At 43.8% G+C, this 17,507-nt stretch overlaps 1 protein-coding gene across 2 annotated transcripts in view; it reads left to right on the top strand.

Annotated features, from left to right (window-relative positions):
- The window catches only part of SLC38A10 (solute carrier family 38 member 10), an 81,446-nt gene that overhangs the window by 20,231 nt on the left and 43,708 nt on the right, over positions 1–17,507 (top strand). For both annotated transcript variants that reach the window (XM_083489914.1, XM_083489913.1), the window contains exons 5-10: positions 1,329–1,472; positions 4,228–4,352; positions 10,025–10,127; positions 12,636–12,818; positions 15,174–15,285; positions 17,259–17,365. In XM_083489914.1, coding sequence (XP_083346040.1) covers positions 1,329–1,472; positions 4,228–4,352; positions 10,025–10,127; positions 12,636–12,818; positions 15,174–15,285; positions 17,259–17,365 — 774 coding nt within the window. The remainder of the gene's footprint in view (positions 1–1,328; positions 1,473–4,227; positions 4,353–10,024; positions 10,128–12,635; positions 12,819–15,173; positions 15,286–17,258; positions 17,366–17,507) is intronic.

Raw genomic sequence — 17,507 nt, forward strand, 5'->3', positions numbered from 1 at the left:
CACAACAGCCTGATCCAAGGCAAACTTAACTCCCACATATAAGTCCAAGGGTCAGCCCCAAATGGATATTCTGCAAGTGTTCGGTTTCCTGCGTGTTTCCTTTAGTTTAGTAGTAAAACTACCTCTTTCTGTTTATATAGTAGCTACACTTATGTTCAGATCCAGAAACATTTATTGCATTAGTCCATGGACCCCAGTAGAATGGACTTAGGTGTTTGCACCCCCCCCCCATCCCCGCAGTTGTAGTGTTTTGATTTTCTCATCTTGTTTGTGAAGTGATGTGAAGCAAGACTAGGCAGAGCTGGACCTGTTACGCTGACGCTGTCGACAAAAACCCTGGAGATAGGAATGCTAAAGGACCGTAGGGGAAGTCTGTGGCAGACCTGGGGGATCCAGTACTTTGGAGAACTGAACAATACTTCAGGGCTATAGTGTAAGCCTTAGGATGTACCCGGTTGGTTTGTTAATCTCAAAGCTCCAAAAAGGGATCCACAACTGGATTGTGAATTCCCTGGCAAACCGGGTCAAGAAAGTGCAAGCACTGATAGCATATCTGCTGTTTGCCTTTTCGACAGAGGAACAGTTGAATTCCCCTTGGGGAAATAGGGACCAGAGAACAATCCCTAGGGGCAGGGGCAGGCCAGAAAAGCTAAATGGACATTCAGTAGTGTTTTGGCACGGTTTTTATCTGCTCCGGCCTGATGTAGTTAAGCTCTGATTAAGGAGCCGAGAAGTTTAAAAGATGCGTCATAAGCAAAGCCAAATTAGGTATTAAATATTTCTAGGCATTTCCAAACCTCCCGCTACAATAAATACCAAAAAGCTGCCGGTTAATTTATTTTCTGGGTCAGAATTTCCAAGACTTCCATCTCTTCCTTCATTTCCAACCCCCCCCCCCTTCCCCTTTCTGCAGCAAGGTTAGTTTTCATTTTATTTGCTGGAAGTACATAAAAGATATTCAAATAGGTTGCGTTCGGATTACCATTTAAAACAGCCAACAAGCTTTCGCTTTTAAAGCGGGGCTTGCTAAGAGCTTCGTAGAGCAACAGTGGCACCAAGTGACTATGTAAGTTAATCACAGAACGCCCTGTGGGAAGCGGCTTTTCCTAGCAAGCCGGCGTTTCCTTGCCTTTCCTTTGCTTTTGGAGTGAATCTTAATCTTGGTGTATTGTGGGTGGGGAAGGCATTCAGTCTTGCTGTGTCTTATATTGTGTGTGTATATGTTGTGTTTACATATACATGGTTTATATATAATTTGCTGGGCATCTGCCCCATTCCCCCAGAGATCCTTTTGGATGTTCTCATTGCAACTCTTCCTCATCTTCCAGGTGAGCGGCTGGTTCCGGATTGTCCTGCTCTTCATCATCTCCCTCTGCATCGTGCTCCCGCTGAGTCTCCAGAGGAACATGATGGCTTCCATACAGTCCTTCAGTGCCATGGCTCTGATCTTCTACACGGTGTTTATGTTTGTGGTCAGTATTAATGACTGGGAGGCTTTTGTTTTCCTCTGTGGCTGGTGGTTAATTCATCTTAGGGAAACCGCAATACAAATTTCAAGTTCCACGGTGTCCCAAGCTTTCCTCGTGGGTGGGCTCTCGGAGGACATTCAAATGGATGCCAGGTCTGCCTGTTGGCAGGAGCTCATAGGCTCGGGGTTTCGATTTGAAAGGCTTTCTGTATTTAATGTTACTGGCACTGCTGGGTAGAGGGCGACCATTACCCGTAACAGAGAGGCCGCTTGCTGTCCTATGTGGCCACAGACTTGGGAATGTGTCTTCTATATACTACTTAATGCTACACATTTTTCCAGGCAGATCATGCCACGTCCCCAGCTTCTAGCGATTCAGCACATTTTATATACCACAGTGCACTATGGGCTCTTAGGCCACACAGATTGCAGAAGAATCCCTTGATTAATTTCCTCGCTTTCTCTCACAGAGTGTATATTATCAGGGTTCGCTTGTTGAGGGTTTGGCAGGCCCTCATGCCCTGAGCCAGTTGTCAAATTCTCCTGAAACAAGCATTCTGCCTCGGCCTCTATACCCACCTCACATCTAATGGCGGTCCTAGGTTTTTCTCACTTCCCCCCACAAACTTTCCAGCCACAGTGCTTCTATTTGAGAGATAAAAACATGTCTTCTTAGGCCACATTCTAGAAATAGCATATAAAGTTGTGCAAACTCTTTAAGATGCTGAATGAAAGCGGCTAGTTTGGTGGCGAGGTGGGGAGCTTGTGGCCCTCTAGATGTTGCTGGACTCAAGCTTCCATCATTCCCAACCATTGGCCAAACCGGCTGGGGCTTATGGGAGCTGGAGTCCCAACTCCATCCGCAAGGCCACTGGTGCCCCATCCCTGGGATACTTGGTACCATGTAACAAAGCTGGTGATGTTCATGTAAAGATGCAAAAATATTCATGAACTGTTGCAATAAACATAATGCATACACCATGGGTAGGCAAACTAAGGCCCAGGGGCTGGATCTGGCCCAATCGCCTTCTAAATCTGGCCCGCGGACGGTCCATGTTTTTACATGAGTAGAATGTGTCCTTTTATTTAAAATGCATCTCTGGGTTATTTGTGGGGCCTGCCTGGTGTTTTTACATGAGCAGAATGTGTCCTTTTATTTAAAATGCATCTCTGGGTTATTTGTGGGGCCTGCCTGGTGTTTTTTACATTTATTCCCCCCCCCCCCCAAAAAAATATAGTCCGGCCCACCACAAGGTCTGAGGGACAGTGGACCAGCCCCCTGCTGAAAAAGTTTGCTGACCCCTAGCATACACCAGTGCTACTTCACATGGTGCTTTACAAAGTTTCGTAAGTGTGCATGCATGAGTGTGTATTTATCTCTATTTACACACATATATCTCACACACATACGGAGAGAGGTCCCTGCCTTCATGGAGCTTACCTTCTGAAACCGTGAAGAAAGACAACCAAAGCAGGGAGAGAGGCCAGGATAACAAGGGGTAAATGTGACAAATACAGATTGTACATACTTAAATTTGGAACTGGAAATGAGGACTAAAGGGGTTAAACAAAAGCCCTTATAGAAAAGAATGATTCTGAAGGAGGAAAGAGAGATGGCACATGTCTCAGGAAGGAGTTCCACACACAGAGAGGGACAGCTAAGGAGAATAGACGAGTCGTGTTAGAGAGCAGAATATGTTTTGGAGGCTGAGGATGATAGAGCTGGAGGAGCTGAAGATTACAAGAAGGGTAGGGTAGGAAAGGGGATCCAAAAGATACCATGGGACAAAGCCTCAGAGAACTTTAAAGGTGAGGCCAGGAGTTTGTCCTGAATATGGGAAAGGGATGGGATGCCAGTGAAAAGTTTGAGGAGCGTACAAAGCATCCGTTTGATGGCAGAATCGGTGGAGAGTAAGCCTCAGTTCTCTTGCCACCCTTGCTGTGTGTAGTAGACCAGTATAAAGTAAGCAGCACATAAGCGGCACACAAAACACTAAAAAACCATTCTACGTTCTAAATCTTATATTAATAATCCCAAAATTGAGAGAGCTATGTACAAGATCCACTACAGAAGCCAGAAACATAAAACTTATTCAAATTGTGTCCAAAAGGAAGATTCAGTCTTTAAAGGTTCCTTTAGCCAGGCTCCTGTAGATATTCACAAAGGTAAGTTGGATCAAACGGTGATGTCGGTGATGCTATGCACAAGAATTAGACAGGGTGCCGGCGTTTGTCACCTGTTTCGCCCATGAAGAGTCTCGGGCTTCTTCAGTAAATTCTCTCTCACGGTTTGGATATATTTATAATCGAATTTATAAACGAAGTCCATATGTTACATTTCTTCTTAGATTAAGCTATAATATTTAATTTCTTTCTTCAGGAAATTCTCCCTCAAGATTTTGGTATATGTACATATATTCAACCTCATATGCTAAGTTCTTACTTGACTTAAGCATTTATTAATTTACTAAGCAACCCTTTCTGTGTGTGGCACACTGTTAATGTGTGGAACCTTATGAGAACTGTAGTTTGGTCACTCACCTTGGGGGGGGGGAGGGCAAGGCCTAAGGAGACGGGACACAGCGCAAGGCCTCCCCCAGGGTGGAGGCTCACACTCGCAACCAAACGGGATGCCTGGCCCCTTAATCGTTTTCACGGCGCTCGTCTGGTTGTTGCAATCTGGCTTGCCAGACGTTGGTTTGGGTTTGGCGTCTCTGTTGTCTAGATTGTAACCTCTCTTTTCTTTTCCTTGGCTGCAGATCGTGCTCTCCGCTTTCAAGCACGGCCTCTTTGGCGGGCAGTGGCTGCAGCGGGTCAGTTACGCACGCTGGGAGGGCATTTTTCGCTGCATTCCTATCTTTGGCATGTCTTTCGCCTGTCAGTCGTAAGTACCAGCAACTTCAGCTGCTTAGAGATTGCAGGGTGGAACGAGTTTTGTTTAAGGGCAAAGGGTCAGGGTGGCCTGTACGGGATAGATACCATCTGGTCCCCTCGTCTTCATTTTAATCAAAATATTTTACAGCCCACTGAGGTACAGCATCTGACTGGGTTGTGACCCTTTTGTTACCTAGCTGGGAGAAGGGGTTATATTTCACTCTGGAGTCATTGTGCTTAAGAAGCTTCTTGTTCGTAGGAGGCAAATACATCCCCAGTGTAATTTTCCGTTGGCTGTCATGTCTCTTTACTAAGGATGCTACTGACCCCCGTTCTAGATAGGTAACGAGAACTTAAGCGGACATAATTACACCACGGTAGGGCCACCAAAGCCCGCCTAAAATGATTTATGTGTGTGTCTTCATTAGGCATCACAACAATTTCAGCTAAAAATATTTAAGTAAACAGAAACAGATCTTGGGTCAAGTTGACATTGCTGATTATAGGATTCCTGTTGCCCTCTTGGGCTGTGGGCAGGGCTCTGCGCATTCTGTTTGTGCAATACACAAAACAAAGGCTAACCCAGAGTTTGGCTTGAGGCTCTTGGCTTTTATTAAAACAGCAGCAGCAACATGTTTTAAACCTCTTGCTTTGAGAGAAGAGGGTGGAGACTTTGAGTCACTGACATCTGAAGGCTCAGAAACCTCAATAGTCCAAATGGGATCTCTGTTACGTAATGCAACCCCCTCCTGTGGCTTTCCCTGGGCCCCGTATTCCGTTTCTTCCTGACTGCAAACTCCTTCTCTCCTCTCATGCCGCCCTCCCCCTCTCTCTCTTTCCACCCCTCTTTTCTTTCTGCTGCGTATCTCAAAGCCCCAAATCTGTCAATAAAAGTTAATCATGGAAGCAAATGCTGAGCATTGGCACAATCTATCCTGGATGGAAAACTTGGGGTTTTTGGTGTAGCACATGCATATCCTTAGTTGTGGGGGTTTGTTGTTGTTGTGACAGATGGAAGCTTTCACCCACAGATGAGTCCCATTTACATTCTGATAGCATTGTCCTCGCCACCCTCTGATTTGTGGCTTCTCTGAAAAGTGACCCAGCTGAAAACATAGGTGTGTGTTCAGCTGGGGACCTGGGATGGGCAGTTAGCATTAGTTTGGCACGGCTGGGCTCTTCACCTTTCCCCCCTGCTTATTATGTCTCTCAGCTAGAACATGCCTCACTCAGTTTTAAGTGTCTCTGCTATAATTGGTGACAGAAGGGTTGATTCATTCTTTTGTAGCTGTACCTAGTTACCACAGCAGGCTTTTCAAAAATCCAAAATTGTCCTCGTTTTTTCTTGTGGCGACCATTCAGTAACCAACCTTCATTTGTTGGGAGTTGGAAACACAGGAAAATTACACGTTCTGGACTAGTATATTCACATATCTATCTAAATATAGATTGCTACACCACCAGTGTGGCAAGCCAAACCGAAAGCTTAAACCTATAATTTTTCCCAAGGGCAAGAATAACACACACTTCTTGGCCCGTATGATGTCACATGCGGATGAATCCCAGAGTAGACAGGCTTGCAGTCACTGACCTCTCAATTCACACTCCCCCCCTCCTTTTTTTTTTTTTAAGTGACAAGCGTAAGACCTGAGTTCCTTCCCTCTAGAGGCGAAAAAGTAACATGCATCGGAATGCCCGTTGCTATGGCTTGCACAAGCCTACTTTCCTTGTGGTGTTGGCTCTTTCTGGCATAGAGGCTTGTCATTGCCAAATTCAAAGAGAAACGTCTTTGCCCCCTGCGAGCGTGCCATATGGTCTAACAGATTGTGCATGGGGCAGGGAGCCAGGAAGCATAGAAATGTAATATTAGCTCTGCTACAGCCTTCCTATGTTGACCTTAGGCTAGTCTCCCCATCACAACAGCTTGTTTGTAATGTGAACAATGGTGGTGTAACCTTTGAGGCAGGGATTTCACACAGAAGCATGGTGGATCCTTGAGTGAACGTCCCAACCCAGGTGGCCGGCACTATTTTTGGGGGTGAGTCTTAACACCACTGCCGTTCCTGGTGCAGTGGAAGCCAGCACTGTAAGGAAAGGTGAATCAGCCTTATTTCTACTCTCACTTTGACGAGTGTTCACCCATAAGTCCGTTCTCCTGTTTCCTCATTAATCGGTAAGCCGAAAGAAAAAAGAACTGCACAAAAACGTGCATTTAAATACAGTGGTACCTCGGAAGTTGAATGGAATCCGTTCCGGAAGTCCGTTCCGGAAGTCCAAAATGTTCGGAAACCAAGGCACGGCTTCTTATTGGCTGCAGGAAGTTCCTGTGGCCAATCGGAACCTGCATCGGACGTTTGTGTTCCAAAAAACGTTCACAAACTGGAACACCCACTTCCGGGTTTGTGGCGTTTGGGAGCCAAAACGTTCGACTCGCAAGGCGTTCAGGACCCAAGGTACGACTGTATGTATTTCAATATGTGGTTTAAAGTGATATTCTCTCAAAAATATGCATTTTGAGGCATTGGTTCAGCCAAGAACTATGTCAGAACATTCAGGAAATGTGAAATCTGGTGTATGAGTTCTGACCTGCTGAAGTCCAGAGGGTGTTAGTCAGTTCACACTGGAATTTGCAAATGTCGGATTCCTCAAGCATTCCTATGTAGCATAATGGGTGCTGTGTATTTTTAAACCTTTGCTTTTGAAAGACTCTGAACACCCATCCTGAGGTTGACCACACTATGCTTCCTTTTCCCTTCTCCAATATGCAGGGCACGTCCCCATTTCCAGCCGAGTAGACTGGTGGATGGCCATCCATCCTCTGTAAGATGAAATGAGACTCAGATACCCTAACTGTGATCAAATACTCCAGCTGCTTGGCCCCTGAGGCCTCTTTTATTTTGCAGGATTGGGCCCTTTTCTCTGAGCTGTGTCGCTTGCTGTCCGTAAAAAAGCCCAAATGCTGCAAATGCACCCTTTCTGTTTTCTACATGCAAGGGATTCCCCCCCCTTTTTTTTTGGTATGGCAGAGATGAAAATCTGTTAACAAAAGAAACAGCTCTCTCTTCATCAAGAAGGAGCTGCTATTTCTCTGTATCAGGTTCCGAAGCTTCTTGTTTGTGTTCTTTCTCTCCTTGTGTTCATCTTGGGAATAGAGAGATAAATGTAAAGGGCATTTGGTCTAAATATCTTCCTTCCGTCTACCCCGAGGAGTGGCGTTTATGTGATTGCAAGTGATGTGAAGAAACCTAAGCCTGTAGCATACAAAGTGTTTGTCAGACAAAGGCTTCTTCGCCCTGAATGCCTCAGTCCTGGCCTGGCCCTCAGGGTGGGCATTTTAGCTCAGAAATAAACTCCGCACACATTTAGGGTGTGCTGATTGTCGTGTGTGCTGGAGTCCCGAGAGTCAGGGAGGCTTGGTGTTGTGACGTGCCTTGCTGGTTTAGAGGACTTTTTACAGCTATATCTGGAAAGCCAAAATGTCTTGGGGGTGGTTCATGAAGCAGAGGCAGTAAATGACTTTTGATCCTTCTGACTCCAGAATTACTCCCTTAAAATATATAAGATTTTCAGCTCTAGATGAGACCAAAAGTCCCTTCTAGGATTTTGTCAACCAGACAGTAGCCTCTGGAGAATTCATAAGCAGGGCAAGGTGGTGCTGTTTTTTCTGCAGTACTGAGTAATTGTTCTCCAGTACTGAGTGATCGTAAGGTATGCTGCGTCTGGATACAGACGTTCAATTTTTGCCCATTGCTACGTTGCTTGTGCTTCATAGAATGCTTCCCTACTTCCTGTTGAGCCTCGGATCCAAACTGGATGTGACAAGGGAGATCCATGAACAAGACCTCTTGGGTGTTTTTAATTAATAGCATTCATGGAGGACAGGTATTTGAATAGGGGTCATGTTGCTGGTGATGAGTGGTTATAAACCAAGCACTCCCAAACTCGGCCCTCCAGATGTTTTGGGACTACAATTCCTATCATCCCTGACCACTGGTCCTATTGGCTAGGGATGATGGGAGTTGTAGTCCCAAAACATCTGGAGGGTCGAGTTTGGGGGTACCTGTTATAAACCTTTCAGTCTCTGCTCTTTTTTGCCAACTAAAATCCACCCTCCACTCCCCATAGTGCCACCATTTGTAACAATGAACAAAGAGCATTGAGAGGCACAGTTTTGTTTTGTTTTTAATAAAAAATATTGAATTTTGCATTTTAATGTCCAATCATCAAAATTCCCCCACTTCCCTCAACTTCCTCTTCTGGTCCCATCCCCCCATATTAACTTCCCCTGCTTGCTTTCATATATCTTCATATGGTATCTCTATGTTAATTGTTATTGTCTCTTATCCTTCTATTCTCATCTTTATAGTTTTTATACTTATTTTTTGTTAATTGTAAGTGTTTACTCAAACCCTGCTAGTGAGTTCAAATCTTTACATTGTTTCTGTTGTGTTTACAGAAACAAGGCAAAGAGCATTGGGAGGCACAGTTTTAATTGGAAATTACATTAATTGGAAAGGTTCAAACTCCCACCTCCCACCCCTTCAGTGCAATGGTCCTGAATCAAATCAGCAGGGCCTGCGGTTGCTGTTAACATCACCTGTTCTTTGGATCTCAGTTTGTTGGGAATGGCAAGGCAGAAGACGCCGCTTACAAGTGGCTTCTTGTGGGAGATCGCAAGAACTTCCCTAAGGTTGGATTTTCACACGCAACTAACACACCTAATCTTTGGAGTTCCCCCCTACCTTTGCTGTGCTATTCCCCACTCAATATACAAGCATATGTTCAGGGTTGGTTGTACTGACAAGCAACATTTGCATTGTATAAAACAGTGGTGGTAATAAAGGTACTTAGATAGATAGCATGACGCTGCCGTTTTCATAAATACTTAAATAGCACTGAACTGTCCAGTCCTCTGAATGATGGGGAGCTAAAAAAATAGATAAATCAGCTGCTAAGCAGAGCTAAGGATTTCCACACCACCACCCTACTTTCTTGCATGGTAGTTTTCATAAGTGCTTCTATCCTATATGACCTTCCTATCTACTTACCCTCTCAAGGTGTCCCTGTGTGTTCAAGAGCATGTGGTCAAGTCAGGCCCATGCATCCTCTGGCTGCTGCAATAAGCCGTACACCTGATGTTAGGAAAAAGCTTTTCCATGTGCATAAGCACCCAAGCCCCATGTAATTGGCCCTTCCGCTTTTCTGTGAGTTGAGCTCAAGCATCAGTGCTGAAATACGACAGGCGCAGTGTTTAGTCTTGGTTGTTTAACTTTTCTCTTTGACAATATGATGCTCTAGCTCTCTTCCTGCTCGTTATTCTGTAAACACCGCATTGCTTTAATTATCAGCTCGGGATGCTCCAAGAACAATAATCTGCAGTGTGCTGTCTGGAGCTCTGCCACTGGTGTCTGAGGCAAACAAGCGGTCATTCACGTTGCGACATTTTTATTTTTAAAATATGTGAAATATTTACATTGCACATGTGGCAATGGCAGGCAGGGAGGGAGGGAGCAGGAATATTCGGGCACCACTTAAACTTGTGAGTGTTGAGAAACCTCTTGGCATAAGCTGCAGTAGAGAGGCAAGTGCCTGAATTCCATGTGGGGAAGGTGTCAGCAAGCACACTCTACCAGCAAGGGAGAATTTCCTGACATGTTTTAACATTTCCCTGCTTTTCTGCAGCCAGGTCTTGCCAACCTACGACAGTCTGGATGAGCCGTCGGTTAAAATAATGAGTTCCATCTTTGCCTCGTCGCTAAACGTGGTCACTACCTTTTATATTACGGTAAGAAACCTTTAAAAACAACAACAACTCCTCTTTGCTCCATCTCCTTCCCAAAGTAAAAAATATTCCTCTGAGCATGTTTTGTAGAAGTGTAGACACAACTGTGGGGACATTTTCTGCCACGTGCAATGGACATTCTCTGGGGACATTTCCAGAGCAGCAGAGACAGCACTTGGAGTGTGTGGGGAAAAAACCCCTTACTCTTATTGAACAGTTAGAAAGATATAGTTTAAACATGATCCATACCTACCAGAGAAGCCTCTACAGGTACTAGAAATACTGGGACTGACAAGAGTAGAACTTGTTTCATCAGTATCCTGAGATCAGGATGAGCATTACATATCTTCCTCATTTGCCCTTTGCTGCTCTCAGAGTTAGGGCTGGTACATGCCTGTGAAGGGGCGGGAGGAAGAAGTGGTGATGTGTTCATCACAAGTTAGTCATGGATGGAGAGATGGAGTGATACCTTGATCTGACATCAGCACAGCTGAGAGAGAATTGGCTCCCACAGAGCCTAGGACTTGCCGATCAGAAGGTTGGCAGTTCAAATCCCCACGACGGGGTGAGCTCCCGTTGCTCGGTCCCTGCTCCTGCCAACCTAGCAGTTCAAAAGCATGTCAAACTGCAAGTAGATAAATAGGTACCGCTCTGGCAGGAAGGTAAACGGCGTTTCTGTGCACTGCTCTGGTTCGCCAGAAGCGGCTTAGTCCTGCTGACCACATGACCCGGAAGCTGTATGCCGGCTCCCTCGGCCGGTAAAGCGAGATGAGCACCGCAACCCCAGAGTCAGTCATGACTGGACCTAATGGTCAGGGGTCCCTTTACCTTTATAATAATAATAGTTAGAGAACCCCTTTTGGACTTTTTGTGTGAAAATAAAATGAATTGATTTCAGACATTTGGGTCTCAAGATTGAGAAAATATTGCTTAACAGAAAGTAGAACAGTTGGATATTATCCTAGAGTGAATGTTTCAAATAATTTATTTTATTTAACTGACAGACAGAAAATCAGAAGTTAGTTCACTCATTCATTCCTTCTTTCCTTCTATTCTTTCCATGTTTATCTTCCTTCTCTTTTTTCCCTTTTGTTTTCCTTTGTTGTCCTCTGCTCTGGGCTGTTATTGGGGTCCAAGGATTACACACACATGAAAGTGGTGGATTTATGGAAGGATCCTGAGTGAGAGACAGGGAAGGGAGAGACTGGGAGAAGAAAGCAAAGCTCCCAGGTGAGAGAGCATGGAGGGTCCACCACTTTCTGTGTGAGACAAGGGTTAAAAGCTAACTTTGACAGAGGACTCTGCACTTTCTTTTCTCTTTATTTTTTTGTTTTCATTTAGATTAGTTTCTTTAGAGTTGCTCCTTTGCTGAGCTGTAGTCGCTCCTCTCCTCTCAGTACCATCAAGGGAGCCATTAGGGGGCCAGTGTGGTGTAGTGGTTAAGAGCGGTGGACTTGTAATCTGGTGAACCGGGTTCGCTTCCCTGTTCCTCCACATGTAGCTGCTAGTTGACCTTGGGCTAGTCACACTTCTCTGAAGTCTCTCAGCCCCATTCACCTCACAGAGTGTTTGTTGTGGGGGAGGAAGGGAAAGGAGAATGTTAGCCGCTTTGAGACTCCTTAGGGTAGTGATAAAGCGGGATATCAAATACAAAACTCCATCAAACAATTAATACCATTGGTTGGGCTTTGAACATGGGAATTCAATGAACTACACTTGTAACATCATTATTATTATTATTATTATTATTAAGATTTTTATCCTGCTCCTCCTTTGTAGAGTAGCCTGAAGTACTTCATTATAAGCTTGTTGGCTGCTAGGAAAACTTGAAGTATGCCATGTCACATAAAATATATCACATAAAAGCCAATTAAATGTAGAGAACATCATGACAAGGGAGAGTTGATGTTTTGGGGTCGGTTACTTCTACTCCCTTGGCTACTATCTTGACTTCCATAGCAGTATTTGGAACAGTCCAAGGTCATTATCTCTACTCATGATGATTAAAAATGTGGTCATGGCTTCAAAGTGAGTGTTCGCATTCAAGATGTCAGGGAAAATGTGAAGTTATTGCAATATTGTCACTTTTTGGAAGGCATCCTTACATGTTGTCATAGCCAGGTGCTTGGAATGACTTAATGTCATCCCACTGCTTTGTATCATAGTAGAGGATTTGTTTTACTCTGTCATAAATCCATTCTGCATCTGCTCTTTTCATACTGCTTGCAGCTCTGGTCACCCAGCCTTGGGAAAGATACATGGGAATTTGGAAATGTATAGAGAAACCCAACAAAAGTGATGTGAGATCTCGGATATTTTTTTTTTTTTAAATGAGCCAGAGCTTAAAGAATTTGGACTAATCAGTTGGGAGTGTGGGATAAAGATGCAATTAATCGAAGATAGTCTTCCACTGTCTTGAGGACAGGCCCAAGGGACGCCCAGTTTTCTGTTCTTTGTGTTGAACAAATGTATGTGACCACTGAAAGTAATTCCCCTTTCCTCCTTGAACAGGTGGGGTTCTTTGGCTATGTGAGCTACATCGGAGACATTGAGGGGAATGTGCTCATGAACTTCCCTTCAAATGTAGTGACCGAGATGATCCGTGTAGGGTTCATGATGTCTGTAGCTGTTGGGTTCCCTATGATGATTCTGCCCTGCCGGCAGGCGTTGAATACCCTACTCTTTGAACAGCAGGTAAAGCCCTTGTGGTTCAGTACAGTTCCTTGTTCTTGACTTAACTGTGATGTTTTTAGGCTTCCCTCACCTTAAACCAGGAGTGTCCTTACATCTTTGCCCTTCTCTGTTGTCTCCCCTCCCCACTTTTATCTTTCACGTGAAAAGAATGAGCAAAACTATTCCCTTCCAGGCTTAGAGGTGGTGGTCACACTAAGTGGCGTTTTGGTCTGATGTCTCCTCATTTCTTCCTCACCAGGAACTGTAGTATTGAGCAAGTTTTGCTATGTTTGACTAAAAAGGAGAAAGTGGTTATGTTTCTATGATGGGAAAATAGCATGAAGTAGCTTTCAGGGTAGTCAGGGAGAAATGGTATACTTGCTGCAAGCCTTCCTGAGCATAACTATATTGCCTGTAGAAACAGCCACAGGCTATTATCCATGTATTTCAGGTGATTGGGTGTCGTAAGGTAGTACATACCCTAAAACATACTGAACTCTATTGTATAGAAACAAGGTGGTATCAGACCAGCCATCACAATGTGTGACCAAATCCTAGGGTAGGGATGGGGAACTTGTGGTTCTTCAGATGTTGTCAGACTCCGACTCTCCTCATCTCTGGCTGGAACTGATAGGAGTTGGAGTCCAGCAACATCTGCAAGACCACAGGTTCCCCACTCTAGTCTAGGGAAAGGAAGTGGCCATTACCTCCTTTTCTGTGCCTTACACCACTTTGTTTCCCAGCCTGCTATACGGAAAGCTGTTCTGACACTTGTGCTACTCTAATGCAGTGTATTCCCCTCCATAGGTTCCTTGTGTTCTTCTGTATAACAACTGTACATACTACTGGGGGGCGGAATACACATGATGTAACTAGCAAATTAGAATTATTTCTGCAGGTGGATCTTGGCCGCAGGAACTATTTTATGGCTGCTAGTTCAAATATCTGCATATTGGTTTAAAGTCTAAAAGTCACCTCCTGTGATCCACTGTTTTGGAGAACAACTCACTTCCAGGCCATGAAAAACTTTTACACACATTTAAAGTTGGTTATGAGAGCTGTGATAGGCATATAAAGACAAAATCAAAATCCAACCTACAGCATTTGAACAGGAGACACCGAGTTATTTGGGAGTGATAAGAGGTTTATAACATCTGTAGGTGGCTTTTGGAGACTGACAAGGAGTCAAATGACTTGTTGCATACATTAGGGGATAAAGTTTAGATAGACAGATGGAAATAAATGATGGGAATGCTCCATGGTTAAAGCCACTATATAAAACAACATCTGCCACTGCCAGAGAGCGGTCATATAAATTGTATTTGACAGTGATGAAATTATCTCTGATAAACCCTAATCTTTCTCCTATATGTGGAAAGTGTGTGGTGTGGAAGGTACATACATCCATATGTGGTGGGATTGCCCCCAGGTACACGTGTTTTGGAAGCTGGTATGCTGGGAGATAAGTCGGATTGCTGGTCTTGGAATATCTTCATCTCCAACTTTGGTTCTGTTAAATATGTTTTTTGGATAGAAATTTGGATCATGATCATAAAATGCTGTTAATTCATTTATTCTCAGCTGCAGAAGCACTGTGTAGCTCAGAACTGGAAGACGCTGCAGAACGTAAATGTTGAGCAGCATTTTCAAAATGTTTGGCAAGGTGTCTTTAGAGAAATTAGCACAAGAACTAAGGGTAACCAAGGGACAAAAGATAAAAGACTCATTTGGGAAAATAAGGGAGGCGTTTATTGACTTTGCAAGTGTAAAGGATAATGCCTGCTCCCTGCCCTTGATATACTCTGGACTATGGACCTTTTGAATTATCTCTTCATCTCAAAACTCTGAAAGGGAAGATCCTGTAAACAAAATATAAAGGAGAAAGAAAGAATTAAGATACCAGTATGTATAGTTAATTGAGCTGTGTCAAGTCTGCTATGTTCATAACTCACTCTCTGTATCTGTTTTGCTTGTTTCATTCTTAATCTGTATCTTCAAAAAAGTTCAGTAACTATTTTTAAAAAACAAACAAACAAACAAAATCAAAAGATGAGAAAATCTGTAATTTAGTAATCCATATTATGCTGACCAGCAGCGGTGATCTCATAGCCTTCATTATATTTCAGGCTGCGGTCATTAAGGCACATTGGTATGGTTAATTTAGAAACTTACAGGTATAAGGCTTAGGCTTCCGGGGGTAATGCCCATATCATATCAAATTGTTGGGAATATTGGGAGGAGACTGTAGTTCAAATGGTTCCACGTTTGTAGACATCAGAGGCAAATTCCCAGAAACAGAGAGGAAAATCCCTTTTTGTCTTAATAAAAAAATTAAAAGAACTGATTAATCAATTAGCCTTTTCTTTTTTTAATTAGCAAAAAGATGGGACATTTGCTGCAGGTGGTTATATGCCACCTCTCCGATTTAAAGCCCTGACACTAGCAGTTGTGTTTGGAACCATGGTTGGAGGAATCATGATCCCGAACGGTAAGTGAAATCTGGTTCTTAATTAGTTGCATTTTCACTCTCCCCATCTCTAGTCTTTAGGGTTTGTAGCAGGTTTGCATGCCTCTAGGCTAAATTACACATATAAAAGCCTCCCATGTGCCTATGAAGATTTGAACGCGCATAAAATGTATATTCAGTTATTCTGAAATGCACATAGAAATGATCACATTAGTTTAATTATAACTACTGAAGTCTACTTCAAATAGAAAAGTTTCATAGTGCTTGGAGAAGATGCTTAGGGGCATTCTACAATAGCTGATTTTTTTTATATTTTGTATTGTATCTTTGTAAAATGCTTAAAGACTGTTTTATTTAAGTGGCATATACATTGTTCAAATAAAAGACAATATCGGCACAGTCACAGGAAATGCCTATCTGCAGGTATTTACTGCCTTTGCTTGATGCTTCAGTAGAGACTAGTCAGGAAGTAATTTCTGGTCATGACACAGTACAGGGAATGAGCGAGTCTTTATGCATAGTTCAAGCCATTTAAATGCTGCAACTCCCGCCCCCCCCCCCACTCCCAGTGCAATTTAGCACAGTTAGATGATGATATTGTAAACATTTGTAACTGCCTTAGATCATGCATTACAGTATGTGGGTGTTGATAAGCAGCCTGCTACTAGCTACCACCTCTTGAGCCGATGATTGTGGGTGTTTCATAGCGGCATATGGTATTATAAGTTTAAATATGTGTCTGTGTGCTGTTTCTTTATACCTCTGCATTCAGAGATGTGTATCTGTGCACAGAACTGGAGTGATTATACTTCTGAATGTTTGCTTATTATCGGCACACCATTTTTTTTTCGTTTGGCTGTGCCCTCCATGTTTATTTCCACCCATTTTTTTTGCAATCTTATTCCCAAGGATTTATATAGTTCTGGGACATCTTGCTTTGAAATGGTCATCGTTCTAAATAGGACTAAGCCTAGCTTAACATTCTGTTCTCTAAGTTGCTTACAGCTATCTTGGTATACATAGTACCAACGAGGACATCAAATATCTATCTGCCCAGTGTCATCTTCAAGATCTGGTCATAAATATTTGTAGGGGAGGCAGAAGGAGCACTGAGCTACAGAGGGGTTTATCAGATTTCATATAAGCAACTTAGCCAGATAGAAAATTGGATCAAGATCTGCAGAAGGTCTGGGAGCCAGTGTAGTGTAATGGTTAGCGTATTGGACTAGGACATGGGATATCAAAACTCATATCCCTGTTTGGCTATGAACCTCACCCAGGTAGTGATTATCTCTTGCCCTAGCCTGCCTCACTGGCTAGGATTAAAAAAAAAGTCCAAGGGTTTTAGAAAGGGAGGGGTAGAGGGAATAGGGAAAAGGGATTTCCTGGGTTTTTAGTTGCAATGGGTAACCACAGCCAGTTGTCCCAAGGTTTTGTCTCGATTCAAAGCTCCAGCATGAAGGATGAAGTTCTACACCTCATGATAACCTTAAGAAATCCAGACTCCGAGAGTGCATATTCAAAATTCACTTATCATGAATTAGTTTTCCCTTAAGTGCCGTTTGTCATCCGACCATACAAACCATCAGGATGCTTAGAAGTGTGCTTCCCATGCCCTTCAACACGTACTTAAGGGTGAAGCGAGTATTCTAATCCACTTTAGTGAGTGTGAGTATGCCACTACGGGCGTCACTTTGTCACGCTAAGGAATGCAGAGCGTCATGGCGTGATCTTGTGCTGTCACTGTCAAGTGGATTACAATCCCCGTGTTACCCATAGCCATACGGGGGGAGGGCAGGGGAAGGTTGGGGAAGGCGCATTCTTCACCGTCCTGCTCATGAGTGGTCAAGGAGTGTCTGAGTCATGCTAAGTGACCTTCAGCTTCTGCCTCCGGACTCCCTTTGAACCACTGACTTAAAGGAACAGTTAACTTGAACGCAATCTCTGTCTTAGCTAGAGCTGTTGCTCACAGTTTGTTTGTTCTTCTTTGCCAGTGGAGACCATCTTGGGCCTAACAGGTGCGACGATGGGAAGCCTCATCTGTTTTATCTGCCCAGCTCTCATTTACAAGAAGATCCACAAGAATGCCCTTTGCTCGCAGGTCAGTGCTGATGCTAATTGACTCCTACCCTGTTTCCAGCTTGCAACAGAGCCTGGGAACTTGGTTAATTTCCCTGCAGCCAAGGAACCCAGTCAGGCCTCCTGTTCCACATGGGTGGGAGACATTGCAGTCTGACTTTGAA

This window comes from Podarcis liolepis, assembly GCF_965112155.1.
Source record: "Podarcis liolepis genome assembly, chromosome: 2".
Lineage (NCBI taxonomy): Eukaryota > Metazoa > Chordata > Lepidosauria > Squamata > Lacertidae > Podarcis > Podarcis liolepis.